This window comes from Polypterus senegalus, chromosome 14, assembly GCF_016835505.1.
Source record: "Polypterus senegalus isolate Bchr_013 chromosome 14, ASM1683550v1, whole genome shotgun sequence".
NCBI classification, from domain to species: Eukaryota; Metazoa; Chordata; class Cladistia; order Polypteriformes; family Polypteridae; genus Polypterus; species Polypterus senegalus.
Window position 1 is genome coordinate 72562612 of NC_053167.1, and position 18430 is coordinate 72581041.

At 37.7% G+C, this 18430-nt stretch overlaps 1 protein-coding gene across 1 annotated transcript in view; it reads left to right on the forward strand.

Annotated features, from left to right (window-relative positions):
- The window catches only part of tgfbr3 (transforming growth factor, beta receptor III), a 252101-nt gene that overhangs the window by 165432 nt on the left and 68239 nt on the right, over nt 1-18430 (forward strand). Inside the window, exons 5-7 of the mRNA XM_039735891.1 lie at nt 609-792; nt 6839-7007; nt 13842-13989. Coding sequence (XP_039591825.1) covers nt 609-792; nt 6839-7007; nt 13842-13989 — 501 coding nt within the window. The remainder of the gene's footprint in view (nt 1-608; nt 793-6838; nt 7008-13841; nt 13990-18430) is intronic.

The following is an 18430-nucleotide window of genomic DNA, read 5'->3' on the forward strand; positions in this document are numbered from 1 at the left end:
ATTAACATGACCTACTTGAACTGCAGTTCTACATATAAAATATTTTACAAGTCTGATGACTATGCTGTTTCAGTTGCTAAACTGCCTACAGACATTTTAAATAACAATACGGGAATCAGCAATTGTAACGAGCCAACACTTGAAATTTTTAAACTCAGCTGTCTGCATGTATTCTTCCAATGAGATTCTCAGTGGGGATTTCTTCTGTGTGTAACCTACAAGTTCTCTGCATGTCCACTTACTGTAGATATTCTCCAGGAACTGCATTACAAAGCTGTTGTCAAGTTCATTGATGTGGTGCAAGTGAGTATCAATATTTAAGTCCAGAATTGTGTTTTTTCATTGTCAAGATAGGCTTCAAATCCGTTTGACACTCAGTTGATAAACTGGGTTTGAGAATGTTATGAGAATTGTCTTGTTTCTGACATTCTAATCAGAGCAGTTCCATCCTGACTTCAGTTGCTGCCTGAAATGTTTGTTACTCCTTGTTATTAGGAAAAAGCAGTTATGGAGATTTGAATGACCGTGTAGTTTTTGATATAAGGTTAAATTCTTTTTATAATTAGCTTTTTTGGTGAATTTAGTTTTGAATGTTTCTTTTCTCCCAGGTGTCTCAGGGATCAGCAGTGCATTTCGACACCAGAAACAACTCCCTCCCATTCAAGAACATCACAGAGAATCTTCCTCATATTAATGAAGATCTTTTAGCCTGGGCAGAGAAGAAATTCACAGCTGTAACTTCCTTCACTGAGCTAAAGATTGCTGAGAATGTCTACATCAAAGTTGGCGAAGGTAGGTATTGATACTACTTAGTGATTTAGCACTGGGTATTCAAAAAGAAAAGCCTTATTTTCAAACCAAGCTATATTGTTATATATATTGTCTTGGTATCATTTAACATTCAGGTCAAACACCAAATCATACTGTCGTACTTTTAGGAGCCTTTGTCTTCTTCCCTTCTCAAAATTCTCTCTTGCTTAGAGATTGCATTGCCTAGTTCTCAAGATAACTCAAGAAAGTGACAATGATAAGTTTTTTTAGTATGTCTACTTTTGAATGGCCGTCACCATTTGCTTTGTAGTCTTAGTTTTAGCATCTTAGTATTTTAAAGATGTAGGGTAGTAGTGAGATGGATGAGGAGGAGGCTTGTATCACAGAGTGCCTGGCATATTTAAAAACACTTACAAGAAAATGAACACAACCAAACGTACACCTAATAATACACAAGCAGCCATGCCACATGCATTTCAGAGCAGGTAATCCTTCTGAAGCTAAGCATGTTCAGGCCTGGCCAATACTGGAATGGAAAACCATCTAGGAAAAGCTTGGGTTGATGCTGGAAGAGGTGTTGGAGAGGCCAACAATTTTGCAGGAAAGCACTAACAATCTTATCTCTGTCCTCTGATGGTCTCATTAACACAGGGTTAAATGATGGCACTGGTGGTGAATCAAGCATAATCTGATGGCTGTCGATTTGGTAGGTTGGTATCTCTTCCAGGGTTGCACTGTCTTACTTAGGAGTCACTATTGGGTGACATCCAGTGCTTTGACCAAGGCCTGAGTAGGGCAACTTTTCTGCTTCATCTATTTCAGAAATCAGTAGTCTGAAGAGGGTGTTTTTGGATATTATATGCCTTGCTGGAACTGCTAGAGTATTTTCAGTGAATCTATGGATTTTATGATTGTTTGGAGTATTCAAAGCAGTATCTCCTTTACAAAGTGTATGAAGGTTGGCATCTCTTATTTGGGAAGAGGATTGGCTGTTATTATAGTGTTCAGCTAAGTATACTGCCTGGTTTTAATGGCTTTCAGCGATAACCATACTCTGGCCGTGCTCGCTGGTAACAGGATTCCCAGAGGGAGACTGTAGCATATTTTACGAATGAGAAATTTCTTTCTTTATTACACTTCCAAAGAGGTACGGTGGCTTGGTGTCACTAAGCCCATACCCACATTTTATGGTGGGCCCCTGAGGATTGTTATTATTATTATTATCATTCAAGAATAATACTGTCCCCCTATGTAATTGATTAACTTTTTTTTTGCAAATCATTATTACTGTACAATTATTCACATTTGTGCTCATTACACATAAAACACATATTCACAATGAATTAAAGTTAATTACACTTTACTCAGGAAACTGAGTCTATTAAAACATATAAATCAGGAAAAGACTGTCTATTTCATCCTCTAGCTCATCATTAAACCACACTTCTCAGTACACCATTTGATCTTTTTTTCAATTCAAAAGATCAAAATGGGGAGTCAAAAATGTTCTTTTGAAAGTCTTTTCTTAATTTGTGCTCTCAGCAGGGTTTCTCACATGTGTGGATTCTTCATGCTTTGGTTTACTAACAGCAGCTGAGAATTTTAAACTACAGGTACAGCAGTCAAATGTTGGTGTCTGTCTGCCCAGTTTCCATCAAGTCAAGACTTCACACATACATGTTGAACCTTTGTGTGTCTCTGTCTTCCTTTTTCCTCCCTGTCTGTTTAAAAGAATGCAATCGGGACAATGTATGTATTGTCTGTTTATTTCATGGAGAGGGTGTCTGCCACAAGAAATTAGTCTGGCAGCTCCAGAACATGCAATTGAACCAAAAGAAAATATACAATTCTACAGAAACTACTAAATGTTATAATTTGAAGAAAGAAAAGACTAGGAAAATATATAAAAAAAAAAATTGATTTATCAGCCCTTCTGTAACAATGGTAACCAGCGACACATATCCACATTCTGCGAAATGTTTTCTGTGGCAGTGTGCTATGAACCTCTGTACTGCAGCACTGGACAAATACAACAACAAATAAGAAATATGAACCAAATATAAAAAACAGCTTTACAGAGTCTTGATATTCACATATTCTTTTAAAATGTGCCAGTTCATATGGTGTGTACTCTTGATTGTAGGCTAAAAATCAATTTGCGATATGCAAGACTGTAAAATGTTGAGTGGGAGTGTAAGCATAGAACAGTGAGTCATGCAGAGTAATATGATAGCACTTTTTCTCCATTATAAAAATAATTTCTTCGCCAGCAGTTGGAGTGCTGTGTTATTCATATTATGTGTTTCTTAACATGTGTTTCTTTTTACAACCACTTTTCAGATTAGCTACTGTTTTGTAGGTAAACATAGCTAGAGGTAGAAGGCTGGTAGATACCCAGATTTAAATGAGCTTTCCAAAAGGTTTGTGTTTTACAGGTAAATGCAAAATATATGCCACATTGTGTATGCTTATAACCTAAAAGCACTTCTTTTTGCTCTAGAGACTGATACAATTCATAATTAATGTATTTTATTAATAATGCCCAGCAATTATTACTGCTCTGCAATTAATATTTGAGACCACTGCTGATCCCAGCTGATGACTAGCAGAGCCCTTTTGGCATTCAGGCATGGTTACTCACTCGGAGAACTAAGGCACATTGGGTGTGTGATTAAATGACTGACGACAAATGCATGACATTCCCGTAGCATCAAACTCCTGTTCACAATCTGTTCTGTAAGCCTTTCAAGGTCCCTGCTCTGCTGTCGAGTCTTTTAAACATATGTTTACAGTTGTAGACCCAGCCAAGGTGAGAAACAGTGTTCTTCAAGCTTTCAAGAGAAGGATTGTCTGTGTTCACTTTTAAAATAGGCCTGACTTTAGCCAGCACAATAAAATGAAAGACAGGTGTTCTGTCAATGAGTGCATATGTCCAAGGATGTGAAAGCTCCACCATCTAGGAATGTTACCAGACACATCCGATTGAGTTTGGTACATAAACGTCTTGCTGTGGGCACAGCTTGCAGCAATATTCAGTGGGGGCATGGGCCGAAAAAGAAATGGCGCTGTACAGTCTGAGACCTGTTTGTGCCAGCAGTTCACTTTCTTCTAAAGAAACCTTCAAACAAACACACATGCACAGCTTTAGGCTGCATGACTAATGGCAGAATCTGCTTGCAATGATCAAGTATTGCATCTCCCTTTAATGACATCTTGACAGAGAGCACTGGCATATTTCCTAGGCCTGTTGTTTTTTTGTTTTTTTTTGCTTTTAATTAGATGTCAGAGTAAATGTAAGATTTCAGTGAACATTGTGGCTCAAGCGTTGCACAGTTCTAGCCTTCTGTAGGGTTCTGAACATATTTACAAGATTTAAATAAATAAAAACTGAATTAGCATAAGCCATCTTAATTTAAGTTGTTTATACATCATAAGGTTGTAACTCCATGTAAAATATGTGGTTCAGAAAGTGCCAAAAATGAAGGATTTTCAGGTCAAAATTGGGCAAAAATAGTGGGGAACTCCAAAAAGCTTGATGTCTTACATAACTAGGCATCAAGACAAATCGAATGATTTATGGGGGTTCTCTCATACTGATGAGGTAGGAGCAAAAAAAAACTGAAGTGATTTCAAAGCATTCATAAGTAATTCCTATGAAAAAAATAAATACTATATATTGTAAAAAGGGGCAAGTGAAAGGAAAAAGGGTTGGGGCTCTCTGTGGGCACCCTATTTAATGCCCTAGGTTGAAAAAAGAGAAACAAAAGATCAATAACAAATGAATCACAAATTATTTCTCCAGATAGTGTTTAAGGTATATATTTTAGGATCAGAGTTCTATCCTTTTCTAAAGTAGGTCCAGGGGTAAACGACGACTTCCGGTGGAGCAGTTTTTAAGTACTTGGCTGCCTAGAAGGGATGGGGCTTAGGCCACTTTGGCCAAAAGTGTTGACACTCATCTTCAGGGTTCTTCTCATCCATTCTAGGGACAACCATGTTAATGATGGTGTTTCACTCTTTTCCTTCCTACTGTGAGAACATAGACTCAAATAAAAGCTGTCTTTCTTGATGACCAGCACAGAGACTGTGAGATATTCATTGCTTAAAAACCTTCAAAAGATTGTGAACAGAAAAAGAAGGAATGAACTGAAAGAGAGACATCTATTGAACACCAAAGAGCCACAATTCAGTAAAACAGCAGCAAGCTTTGAGGATGCCAGAGATAGAGGAACAAACAGACGACCAGAGGACTTCGATGAAACAACAGAAAACTCTGAGGAGACCAGGGCAGAAGCACTAACAAATGACTAAAGGACCTCAGTAAAACACCGCAAGCTTTGAGACTAGAGGCAGTGCATTAATAGATTACTAAAAGACTCCTTATACAGGCCTGCTATCAAAAGATAAAAAAACAACTGGGAATAATTAAGAAAGTGGAAATTTATGGTTTGGTGGAAAAGTTACCACACCAAACTCAGTGGCCAGACACTATATGATCAGATCTAAACAGACCACACTACCACTGTTAGGCAAAATGCAACCATGAATTGCCACACATTATATCCTTTCCAAGATGTGCTTCAGATTTCTTGTTGATATTGTCTTTCCTATGAAAACTATAGATCAGAAAAATCTGCTTAGAAGACATTATTGCAGTTGCATTAGGATATTAAAATGTGGTCTAAAATCTTCCTATATATATCCTGGAGGAAATCCGCACTCTCTGAAATAGCTGTGTAAATCACTAAGTTAAAAAGGCTCTCCCTGTTAAACTGATGCCAATTTTGCTCTATTTATACAGTTGCTATAAAGCTATTATACTAGACGCCTTGTTTGAGACCAAATGATTCATCAGTGTCAGTGGGGGTGTTTGTTTTGGGCTATAAAGATATTTACCCAATTATTTGAACTGGCTGTTGTCCTAGAAGAAGTCCTTTGTTGCACGCGTGGTCCTCCCCATTCCTTTTCTACCTACTTTATATGTTGCACAATTTTTCTGATCAGTTTGATTGCTGGGGCTGTGTTTTTTCTCTCATTTGGTCTTTACAGTGTTTCACTCAAGCAGAACTGTTCCTAGCTTTTTTGCTGCTCTAGGTGAAGGTGAAAATGTCACGCCCAAACCTTGGATGTTTACATCAATTACGTGGAGGAGCTGGGCCAAAAAAATGGTGGGATTTGTTCACCAGATATGAGACTGAAGAATGTTAGGGCCCTCGTGGAATTGACAAAATGCAAGCACCCATAGACTTGGCTGATTTAGGCGGCTGCCTAGTATGGTAGAGCCAGGCCTGCACTCAAGTCATATGATATTAATATCTTTACAAAGTTAGTAAGTGGAGCAGGTCAGTTTAGGGGAGGCTTCCTGTTGATCAGTACACAAAGTGTGAAACTGTGGAGGTGCAGCAGTTGACTAAAGGGTGCTGACCACCATCCACATCGTTTACTAAATAGTGCCAGAATATAAAACATGCAACTGTGAGTTTAATTTGCTGCTGTTGCTTTCCATAATGAGAGCTCAAATTTAAGACTTAAGTAGTATGAAGATGAATTGCCCAAAAGGGCTACCATAAAGTAATGCAACAGGTCAGTTTTCCTTCTAGCTTGCAGATATGTTCTGTTGTGTGTTCCTGGATAGATAGTGACAACTCTGCTGATATCACTCTTTTCGCTTCCAGCCCACTTTCTCACCCTGAGCACTTGATTTCTACACCAGTAGCAGTTGAGGTACAGTATTTGAATATCCGCCATAATTAAGTAGAAGCTGGTTAATGTTAGTACTATGTTGTTCTGCTCATTCTCAGTTCACTATTGTTCAATTAGAAAACTGAAAACATGCCTACCTTTTTGTACAGCAAAATAACTGTAATATTATGATGTTCTATAAATTTAATGGCCAATTGAAAGCCATGATAAATGTCTTTGTGTTCAAAGGATTCTTGAAAGTAACTCATGGGAAAGTGTGAATGTTGATAGGTATTTTAAAATTTATTGTAACTTCTGAGCTCAACTAAGCAATATGGATCCTTGAGATGTCCTGACATGTGCTCTCCTGTCACTATCTTTCCAGGACCAGTATTTCCCATGACTTGTACTATTGAAAAGAACTTCCTATCCCTAAATTATCTGGCAGAGTACCTGGTGCCTAAGGCTGCAGAAGGCTGTCTGCTGTCCTCCTCAAAAGGGTCCAGAGATGTTCACATCATAGAGCTGCAAGCTCCCGACTCCAGTACTTACAGGTAAGACATTTTTAAAGTAAGCTGTGTAAACAAGAAGTTTTAGCACTTTGAATACAGAGAATGTTCACAAAGATCACACAAATATTATACACTGCATTTCAATAAAAAAACAGTATTTATAAAAATGTTTGCAAAAATTAAATCTAGAATGCTATGGTAATATATCTGTGCAAAACACTAAAAAACATTTAAAGCAGAGGGAAGCCTTCCATGTCAAAGCTGGTATGAAGTCCTGTTAAAAATACAACCATAAATGTGTCTGGGTGTCTGTGTGTTTGCACCCTAAATGTGTACTTGAGGGACATTTTAAAGGTATTCTTATGAACTGCTGGACGCCTTTACTGTCACACACTTAAAACAAACAGAAAATGAATCTCTTTGCACCATCTACAGAATGGTGGTCAGTTTAGTTTTGTTAGGTAACTGCTTAAATCTGTACATTTGACCAGAATGGATCAATTCATTTAGTGACACACAAAAGTGGCTGAGCCCAAATGACATTCCAATCTAACGATCACTACTTGTACTTTTTAGTAGTAATTGTAATTTGAGAATTGGTTAGAGAGGTTCAAAATATGGCAATATTATAACTATAAGGATATCAACAGATATGACTGAAGGAACATATACATGCACCAGACAGGTCTGAAGAAAAAAAAATGGTTGAGACAAAAGGAAGACCATGTAAGGCCTCTTAAAGTTCATTAGTACAGTTAAACTAGGCAATTCTAACTGTAAAACTAATAAGCTGGTTTATGTCAGTGGAAAAGTTGGCAGCCCTGTAATTAGTTAAGTATGTAGCTGAAAATAAGCCGAATAAGAATATCTGAAATTTTTTCAACAATTTGAACAAGAGGCAAAATACACCAGTAGATCCTAGAACCCTAACTGACCCTAACTTACTGTACATGAAATGCTAAGCGGAGATTTCATGTTTTCCAAACTTACTTTTAAATTCACTTCTTGACAACTCATTTCATACCTCCATAGTTCTTAGTATGAAAAAAATGCTTACTTTATACAATGTGCACAAAACCTACTCTTCATTATCCTTCACCTGCACCGCAGTGTTCTTGTTGCAATTCTTCTTTTAAGTTCAATGGCTTACTTCTCTCATTCATGTCTTCATTTTTGATTTGCTTAGACAGAGAGATTTTAATCTTTTTTTTTTACTTGCAGAATATACAGTTGTGCTTGAAAGTTTGTGAACCCTTTAGAATTTTCTATATTTCTGCATAAATATGACCTAAAACATCATCAGATTTTCATTTAAGTCATAAAAATAGATAAAGAGAAACCATTTAAACAAATGAGACAAACATATTATACTTGGTCATTTATTTATTGAGGAAAGTTATCGAATATTACATATTTGTGAGTGGCAAAAGTCTGTGAACCTTCTAGGATTAGCAGTTAGTTTAAAGGTGAAAGTCGAGTCAGGTGTTTTCAATCAATGGGATGACAATCAGGTGTGAGTGAGCACCCAGTGTTATTTAATGAACTGGGATCTATCAAAGTCTGCTGTTAACAACACATTTATGGAAGTGTATCATGGCACGAACAAAGGAGATTTCTGAGGACCTCAGAAAAAGAGTTGTTGATGCTCATCCGTTTGGAAAAGGTTACAACACCATCTCTAAAGAGTTTGGACTCCACCAATCTACAGTCAGACAGATTGTGTACAAATGGAGGAAATTCAAGACCATTGTTACCCTCAACAGGAGTGGTCGACCAACAAAGATCACTCCAAGAGCAAGGCGTGTAATAGTCGGCGAGGTCACAAAGGACCCCAGGATAACTTCTAAGTAACTGAAGGCCTCTCTCACATTGGCTAATGTTCATGTTCATGAGTCCATCATCAGGAGAACACTGAACAACAATGGTGTGCATGGCAGGGTTGCAAGGAGAAAGCCACTGCTCTCCAAAAAAAACATTGCTGTTTGTCTGCAGTTTGCTAAAGATCACGTGGACAAACCAGAAAGTTATTGGAAGAATGTTTTGTGGACGGATGAGACTAAAATAGAACTTTTTGGTTTAAATGAAAAGCGTTATGTTTGGAGAAAGGAAAACACTGCATTCCAGCATAAGAACCTTATCCCATCTGTGAAACATGGTGGTGGTAGTATCATAATTTTGGCCTGTTTTGCTGCATCTGGGCCAGGACAGCTTGCCTTCATTGATGGAACAATGAATTCTGAATTATATCAGAGAATTCTAAAGGAAAATGTCAGGACATCTGTCCATGAACTGAATCTCAAGAGAAGGTGGGTCATGCAGCAAGACAACGACCCTAAGCACACAAGTCGTTCTTCCAAAGAATGGTTAAAGAAGAATAGAGTTAATGTTTTGGAATGGCCAAGTCAAAGTCCTGACCTTAATCCAATCGAAATGTTGTGGAAGGACCTGAAGTGAGCAGTTAATGTGAGGAAACCCACCAACATCCCAGAGTTGAAGCTATTCTGTACGGAGGAATGGGCTAAAATTCCTCCAAGCCAGTGTCCAGGAATGATCAAAAGTTACCGGAAACATTTAGGTGCAGTTATTGCTGCAAAGGGGGGTCACACCAGATACTGAAAGCAAAGGTTCACATACTTTTGCCACTCACAAATATGTAATATTCGATCATTTTCCTTAATAAATAAGTGACCAAGTATAATATGTTTGTCTCATTTGTTTAACTGGTTTCCCTTTATCTACTTTTTGGACTTGAGTGAAAATCTGGTGATGTTTTAGGTCATATTTATGCAGAAATATAGAAAATTCTAAAGGGTTCACAAACTTTCAAGCACAACTGTATACCATGGTTCTAAAATATGTATAGCAGCTCTCGTCTAGACTTCTTTTGGTTTAGTTGTGTTCTCTCAGTGGTGACCTCACAGGTGTATTGTATAGCTGAAAGGTATATTCCAGTCAAAAATGATGTTTTGCGTAGTGTAGTAGTTTGTAGTTTACTTACTCCATGTGCTTTTAGTTATAATTGAGAAAAAAAACTTTAATGTCATGTTTTCGTAGAAAATGGAGACAAAAAATGATGATATATAATATAAGCCAATGGTGACCGATACTATACAATGGCAAACAATGCAAAAAACGTCCATTGATAAAAAAAAAACCTCCTGTTAGTCATTTTGCAGGATCCACATGCCAGTTATCCTTTCGTTTGCCCAGAACATGCTAAACACATGCATTTTTTTCTAAAATATTTTGAAATTGTTACTTCCAGAAAGAATAGTGCACATCATAGACAGGAAATGCAGTTCACATCAGCTTTTAAATTGAAAACAGAACTGTTGACCAATGAATGAGGAGGAAGCTCAAAAGTTCAAGAACACTAGTAATGTGAGACTTCAATTTTTTTCCATGAACGTTTTTCATATGGTTTGTTCTTACACCTGTTGTTTAGCATGGGTCTCCTTTGCTTTGCAGTGTACAATAAATTGTTTTTATCTCTAGTCTCCATGAAAACGTCAGATTAAAGATTTTTCTGTGTTATCACTATAAAACACATGGGTTAGGTAATATGATAAAAAATGTAATTTTTGAGTGGAGTATTTCTTTAAACATAATCTTGTTTGATACAGTATTATATAACCCAACTCTATTATCTTTCTTAATTACTGTTATATACAGTTCAGAATCGTAAAATAATAGCATCTGTAGGATTCCCAGGTATTTTTGCGGATCAGTGTCTCCCAATGTCTAATTATATTTACATTTTTAATTCCCTTCTCCAAATCTTTACATTTACAGTATTTCCATTACTAGGTCTGAGTTTTCTCCAGGTTTGTCCTTTGATTTAATTTATTTAAAGACATCAACTATTCTTTCTTCTTCTTCTTCTTTCGGCTGCTCCCGTTAGGGGTTGCCACAGCCGATCATCTGTTTCCATATCTTCCTGTTCTCTGCATCTTGTTCTGTTACACCCACCACCTGCATGTCCTCTCTCACCACATCCATAAAGCTTCTCTTAGGCCTTCCTCTTTTTCTCTTGCCTGGCAGCTCTATCCTTAGCATCCTTTTCCCAATATACCAGCATCTCTCTTTTGCACTTGTCCAAACCAGTGCAATCTCGCCTCTCTGACTTTGTCTCCCAACCATCCCACCTGAGCTGACCTTCTAATGTACTCATTCCTAATCCTCTCCATCCTCGTTACACCCAGTTCAAATCTTAATGTCTTTAAACTCTGCCACCTTCAGCTGTGTCTCCTGTTTTTTGGTCAGTGCAACTGTTTCCAAGCAAATATAACATAGCTGGTCTCACTACTGTCTTGTAGACCCTACCTTTCACTCTTGCTGGTACCTGTCTATCATAAATCACTCTTCTCCACCCACTCCACCCTGCCTGCACTCTCTTCTTTACCTCTCTTCCACAATCCCCATTACTCTGTACTGTCGATCCCAAGTATTTAAACTCATCCACCTTCGCCAACTCTACTCCCTGCATCCTCACCATTCCTCTGACCTCCCTCTTATTCACACACATGTATTCTGTCTTGTTCCAACTGACCTTCATTCCTCTTCTCTGTAGTAAAGAAAATCTCCACGTCTCCAGGGTGTCCTAAACCTGCTCCCGATTCTCATTACAGATCACAATGTCATCCATAAACATCATAGTCCACGTGGACTCCTGTCTACTCTCCTCTTTCAACCTGTCCATCACCATTGCAAATAAGAAAGGGCTCAGAGCTGATCCCTGATGTAATCTCACTGTGTTTCATTTACTACAGGATGCATAAACCAGTTTTGTACAAATATGTTGTCTGCCCTCTGAAACATTGCCACTTCTCCTTTGTAGGTAGTCTTAATGGGGTTTTAGTTTGAAAGTCATTGTAGATTATAATCACATGCTTTTCGTCTATCATGTGTGTTTAACATATCTTCATAAAGTCCAGTATATTAGTAAAACAAACTCTCCTCTGTTTAGACCTACACTGGCTGCATTGTCTTATCTTTTATTATCATTTCCCATTCATTTAACTTTGATGCAAGTTGATTCATTAATCATCTATTACCAGGGTCAGTGTAATATGCTTTTTATATAATGTTTCAGCATTGGCTAGGTTCCATTTCATAGGAAATTCCTAGGTTTGTAGTGACTTCCTAATAACAGATGTTGCGTGAACTTGAGAGATATCCCTGTCAATGAATTGACATCTTTGATTAAAGAATCAAATGGTTGGGTTAAGTAAAAATAATTGTTATACCCATCACTAAAGGAGGAATAAAACATGTTTATTTCCCCACAGTGGTGAAGGAGATGTACACAGGCATGTTGGCATCCTTGGAATTGTGAAAATGCATACAGACAAGAATAGAACATACAAGGTCCATGTAGAAAGCTCTCCAACCTGAATTTCAACATGAAAAATGGCACAGATACTTACACTTGAGTTACCTAGATAATGACTGAAAGTTTTAAGTCAGTCTAATGGCTGCAAGTCAGTTTTTATAGTTCAACAGGGAATTGTTGTGAAGGCATTTTAATCCAAACTCCCACAAGTATTAAAGATTTGAGTTTTGTTTTGCTCTTTGAACAAGTTTGCCTATCTCAGACTTTTAGTGTTTCAACGCTACCTTTAGACTAACAACTGTATTTGGTTTATCCTTAAATCTTGGCCACTTAGCTGCTCTGTGTTGATCATCCGTTTCCAGGACAAATGATCACAGCAGTAATAATGTCATTCAGAAAAATGCTACTGTTAGCCTATTGTATAATTCAAACAGTAATCAGAAAAACACTGGAGAACACTTCAGAATTAAATTGGGTGGCACTTGATTATTAAATACTTCAAGGCAGGCAAGAGACATAATACCTCCAGTGTAGAGTTAGGCCTGTCCTTGGTTGTTTTTCTGGATTTACTGTGTCAGGTAAGGCCTCTGTGGTGGACACCCAAGGGGGCATCCTTAACATCAATCGTTATTTTGTATAGTCCCCAATACCATAAGACATTAAAATATATCAAATGAGAAGCAAATGAGGGTGTTTTGAAGGCACAAGTTTTAGTACAGTAGAATCAGAATGGTACAGAAGATTTAGTCAAAGAATGAGGAAATTAGTATTGCCAATTGAAAGGGTAAGTGAGGATAGATAGATAGATAGATAGATAGATAGATAGATAGATAGATAGATAGATAGATAGATAGATAGATAGATAGATAGATAGATAGATAGATATTAGCCTAACCATGAATTTTATATTAGTCTTGAATTTTCATTGCTTTAGAAAATGTCTTTTTTGCTTAATTGCCAACAAAAAACTGCTTGTTTTTTAAAGTTAACTTAAATTTTGTACATCTAATTCAGCAGATGTAAGGTTTAAAATGAGGTGCTAAGGATTTGCCTCTATGCTACCTATACTACATAGTGCTTACAGTTAACGGTCTGAAATGTGTTTTGAATATACAAGAAGACAATATTTTCCACAGAAACACATTTTCTTGTGTGAGATGCATACATCTTTCCTTCTCAGTAAAAATCTCTGTAAAAGGTATTTTTTATTGTGCCCTCTGACTTTCCCAACATATGCCACCCAGAACAGAAAGGTATGGAAAATCTTCTAACAGAAAGACAGAGAAGGCAGTACTTTAAAATTATTTTACAAAAACGTATCCCTTCACCAATGGCATTGAAGGAATGCAGCAGTAGAGTTATGTAAAATCAATCCAGGTTGCGCGTGCTAGTAACCCGTCTGTTATGCATTTTGTCCTTGCTATCTGGGAGTCTGCCCAGGCTTTTAATCAACAGGCCAGACACTGGAGACATTATAGTATGGAAGAACCTCGATAAGTTCATGATTCCTGGCATTCAGAATGTCTCCTTTCTTTCCAAAACAGTGCTTTCCAGGTGGATATAACTGTTGACGTCAGGCCCCTCGAAGCAAACACCATGGTTCACAGAAACCTTGTGCTTATCCTGAAGTGTGAGAAGCCAGTCAATTGGGTAGTCAAGTCGCATGGAGTCTCTGGAAACCTGGAAGTGGTGGTATGTAGACGACTTTTGAACTCTGGATGACTTTTTGGCATTGACTTCTAATTTATACTGTACATCAATGAGCTGACACTTGCTAGCCCCACTGTGTACTATGCCGCATACATTATTTATGACCCTCAATTTGCAAAGGTATTAAAAAGGAGAGACGCTTCTGCACAGAATTGCAGCACTAGCACAAGTCATAAAAATGTCCCCAGCTTCCAGCTGCTGTCATGCTTAACGAAACAAGTTGCACATTATATTTGTCACATATCTGACATATGGAATAATACCTTTGTTTTAGTTGTAGGCAGAGGGTAGGTGCTGTGAAATTTCCTTTTAGTCTATGCAGTAGTTTTTCTTTTATTCATCCCGTAAAATGAAGAATGAGATTTTTTTGAAAGCTAGCCTGCCAGATTATTTTTCTTGTGTGCTCGGCCTTGCAAGTTTGCCATCCATCAAAACAAGAATTATGTGGATGGTTGGCACTCAGCATAGTTTACAGTGTTCCACATGTTACACTTGAAACGTTAATCACTTTGGAGTTCATAAAAATATTTTTGCACAATGTTTTCTGAGCTTAGCTCTTCTAGTATGGCACCAGAAAAAGGAATCATCAAGAGAAGCAGCAAAAAAAAAGGCTTTGTGCATTGTTTTTCAAGGAAACAATTATTTTTAATAAGGAGGCATAATAAATAATTCCAAAAGCAATCAAGGATATCCATCCCTTTTATTCGCTAAATATTCCAACATGTGTACTTCAAGTTGACACATCTTAATGGAAAAAGTTATGATTATGGTTAAAGTAAAATATGAAGCTGATTTCCTTTTGTGTGAAATTCCAGCTGCACAGAGCCTTGTGCTGAAAAGGTCTGCAAAAAAAGGATGGAGAGATGAGAAAAATAAGGGGGTCAGCCTCCTATATTGGCATTTTCATTGCACTAAAAGCATATTACAGTGAAATTTACAGTTGCTTTATGGATTATCTGCAATGCACATGCTTTGTAAATAGATAGGATTGCAGGTATTGTGTTCCTTCTTTTTATAGTCTGCTACCACAGGCTTTCATGCTTAGGTTTGAAAAATACAATTTAAATGCAGGAAGTACATTGTTACCTTAGGTGATGGAGCAATTCAGTTATAAAATGTGTGTGTAACAAAACAAAAGTAGTGACCTGCATGAAATTATTGGTAACAAATAGGTACTCAACTCTGGTCCTGGATTGGCTACAGGTTTTCATTCCAACCAATTTCGTAATTAGAAGCCAAGTACAGCAGATCATGAAACTTGGTATTTAATTGTAAGTCTTGTTAGTGCTTCCATTCTTACAAGACATTTTTATCACATTGTAGATTCTTCATTGTCTGAGAACATTATCCATATGTTCTGTGGTCATGAACAGATTTGTACCCCTTGGCCCTTCCCTTCTGTCATTTTTTTCAAAATATTTTATTAACACAGATACAAAGGTGTACAAAGGTTTAAATAGAAGCACGATAGCTGGAGAGCTGGTGGTTCCTTTGTCATTTGGACTGCATTATTAACTGATGGCTGCTTACGAAGACAGGCAACAATGAAAACCTTAGTTCAGCTGTTTAAAACTAAAATAGGATTCTGAATTGTAACAAATAATTTAAAGGATACAGTTTCATATTTTCAAGTTGAAATTACAGGTTAAATTCCGTTACAACGACTATCTTTACAACAAAATGTTCATTACAACAAAGTATCTTTATGGTCCTGACAGTTTCCCCATATGACACAAGTCTATAAAAATCTTGTCATTCTCGTACATTCAGCAGATATTTTCATTACAACGAAGTGCCCAAAAGACCTTGAAATGCCTGAATGAATCATCCAAAGAGCAGCTAGTTATGTGGCCGCAGCCCAGTTGTGCACAATGCTCCCCAAACAGAAACATTGTCAATTTTTTTTCTTTCTTCCAACTTTTCTTGAACTGTTTTTTTTTTTTGCTGTGTTTCTTTTCTGTGGTTTTCAGTGATACCTTTTGCTTATTGCTTGTCAACATTTGAAAAACATTCATTGGAATTTAACTCATTGTCACCCTCCTATAGAAATGGCAGGCACGAAAAAATGATAACAGTTCATATCAGAAAAAAAAAAAAACTTGATTCTCGATTCTGGCAAAAAGAAGAAAGATGTTGCCAGTGAATTCAGAATTTCGCCATCGACACTGTCAACTTCCTTGAAAGACTGAGCAAAAAAAGAAGAAAAATCTCAGGTTGTACATGTATGCTAACTGCTGCATTTAAAGAGGTTGAAAAAGCAGTTTTTATGTGATTCAGTGACACTCGTTCAAGAAACATTCCTATTATTGTGGCACTCATTCAAGAAAATGTGAGGTTTCCAAACTTTCTTGGGACCTCCCACAACTGGACAAAACGCTGAAGAGCATCCCAAAGTGCAATCACCACGTCTGTGGAAGACTGTTTATCTATTGCCGAGGCAACAGCAAGCTCACAGCTCTGCTGTGGCTCTTCACCGAAGCAAACAGAAAAGATCTCGATGGGTGATGCAAGAAACATTGTAAATGTAGGAACAGGATTACTTTGCCACTAACCTGGCCATGACCCTGCCTGACTGCTGTTTCTGTGTATAGCAGAGTGGCAGATCCTGCTACAATAAATAACCCTACTGTTCCTGTTTCAAGTTGAATAAAGCTGGTTTTGGTAAAGTACTGAGACTCAGCCTCATGTGTTGGGGTGCAAGACAGGGATTTATAGTGCGACCCCAATCTTTAAGGATTTGCTTCTGTGGCGCCTCACTGCAGCACTATGAGCCTGTTTTTGCTCTGCCCCGGCAACGGACAATCTTCCTCAGACACGGCAATCGTGCTTCAGGACGCACTTTAGTGTGTCGTTTCCGTTGGGTGGGGGGATCCTAAAAGAGTTCAGAAACCTAACAATATGAAGAAGAAGAAAAGGATGATTCGGCTTCCAATTGATAACTGTACTGCCCACAACATGCTTCCACATTTAGATAATGTTTGCGGTGAATTCCTCCCACCCAATTGCACAGCAGTGCTTCAGCCATTGGATTTGGGCATCATTTGTATCCTGAAAGTGTATTATTGCAAGGAAATGCTGGGAAAATTTCTTGTCAGCATAACTTGTAGACAGGACGAGATTAAAATTAACATGAAAGAAGCTATTGAAATGATTGCTAACGCCTGGACCCAATTAAAGAAAGCACTATAGTGACAAATACAGAATCTCATTACTACAAAGTTTTCATTACAACAAAATATTTTTTAAGTCCCTGGCAGTTCGTTGTAACAGAATTTTACCTGTATTTCTCCACAAACAAGGTATATATGCATTTGCCATATGAAATTGTGTTCCAAAGTACAGCATTTTCTATAATTAAAAAAAATATCTTGCATGCAATGGCACTTTACAATGGAGGCAATGGGGCACAAAGCACCACCGGGAAAACAAAAAAACTGAAACTTACTGAACAAGTCCTCTTTGAGTTTCTATAAAAGAAAACATGCTGCCTGTCTTTCCGATGCATGTTTGTGACAACAAAAAGGATTTGAAAATAATTATTTTATTGTGTGTCTCTGGTACTGATTTTCTCAAGGTAGGGATACGTTTTCTATTCACTTGTAGGAGTTTTCCCATAAATACGAAAGTACATGTAAATCAAAACAAAACCAACCATGTGTCACAAAACATTTACTGTGATTTTGTCATTTGAGAGGAAACCACCCCTTGGGAGGTGAAAGGTTATTCTAGAAGACTTCAAGTGCTAAACTATCACGCATGGCTGGCTTTCTTTTAAAATGCCTGAATCTCATAATATTGTTTTTTGTTCAAAAATGACATGTATAAACTACTTTACTCTGTGTGTGTTATTACAAGACACAGATCAATACTCATCAAACTGTCTAGGCTTGGAAAATGGATGTATTTTGTAAGTTTGAAGAGTATTCTTTTCCGGTGATGCTTCATTCTTGGTTAATACCAGTGTAAAATTCCAGTGAGGCTGTGATATATTTTTAAATTTATACAAAACACAATTTTGCATGGTGAATGCATATCTATATATATAATCACTAAGGCAAGACAACCATGAAAAGCACGCCGGAAGGGGCGTGGATTCACTAAGCCGCTGACAAGTCAGACACCTATGGCGCATGCAGGAAGGAGCCACGCCCACCAACTCCAAGACCATTGGATACGACGACAACTCGTAGGGCCACGCCCACCAACTCAGACGCGACAACACAGAAAAAATGGCGTCATTTATATTCGTCTGTCGTAGAGGCCACATGCAGTGCAGGTCAGGTTAATGTCATGTGCATGTCATGCACCTCCGAGCTACGTTGACTGTTCATAGAGGCATGTTTCTCGCGGAGGTGAATTGCCATATGCAGCGTGTGAAACGGTTTGCGAGGGGTATCCCATGGGATCCTTAAAACAATCCTTT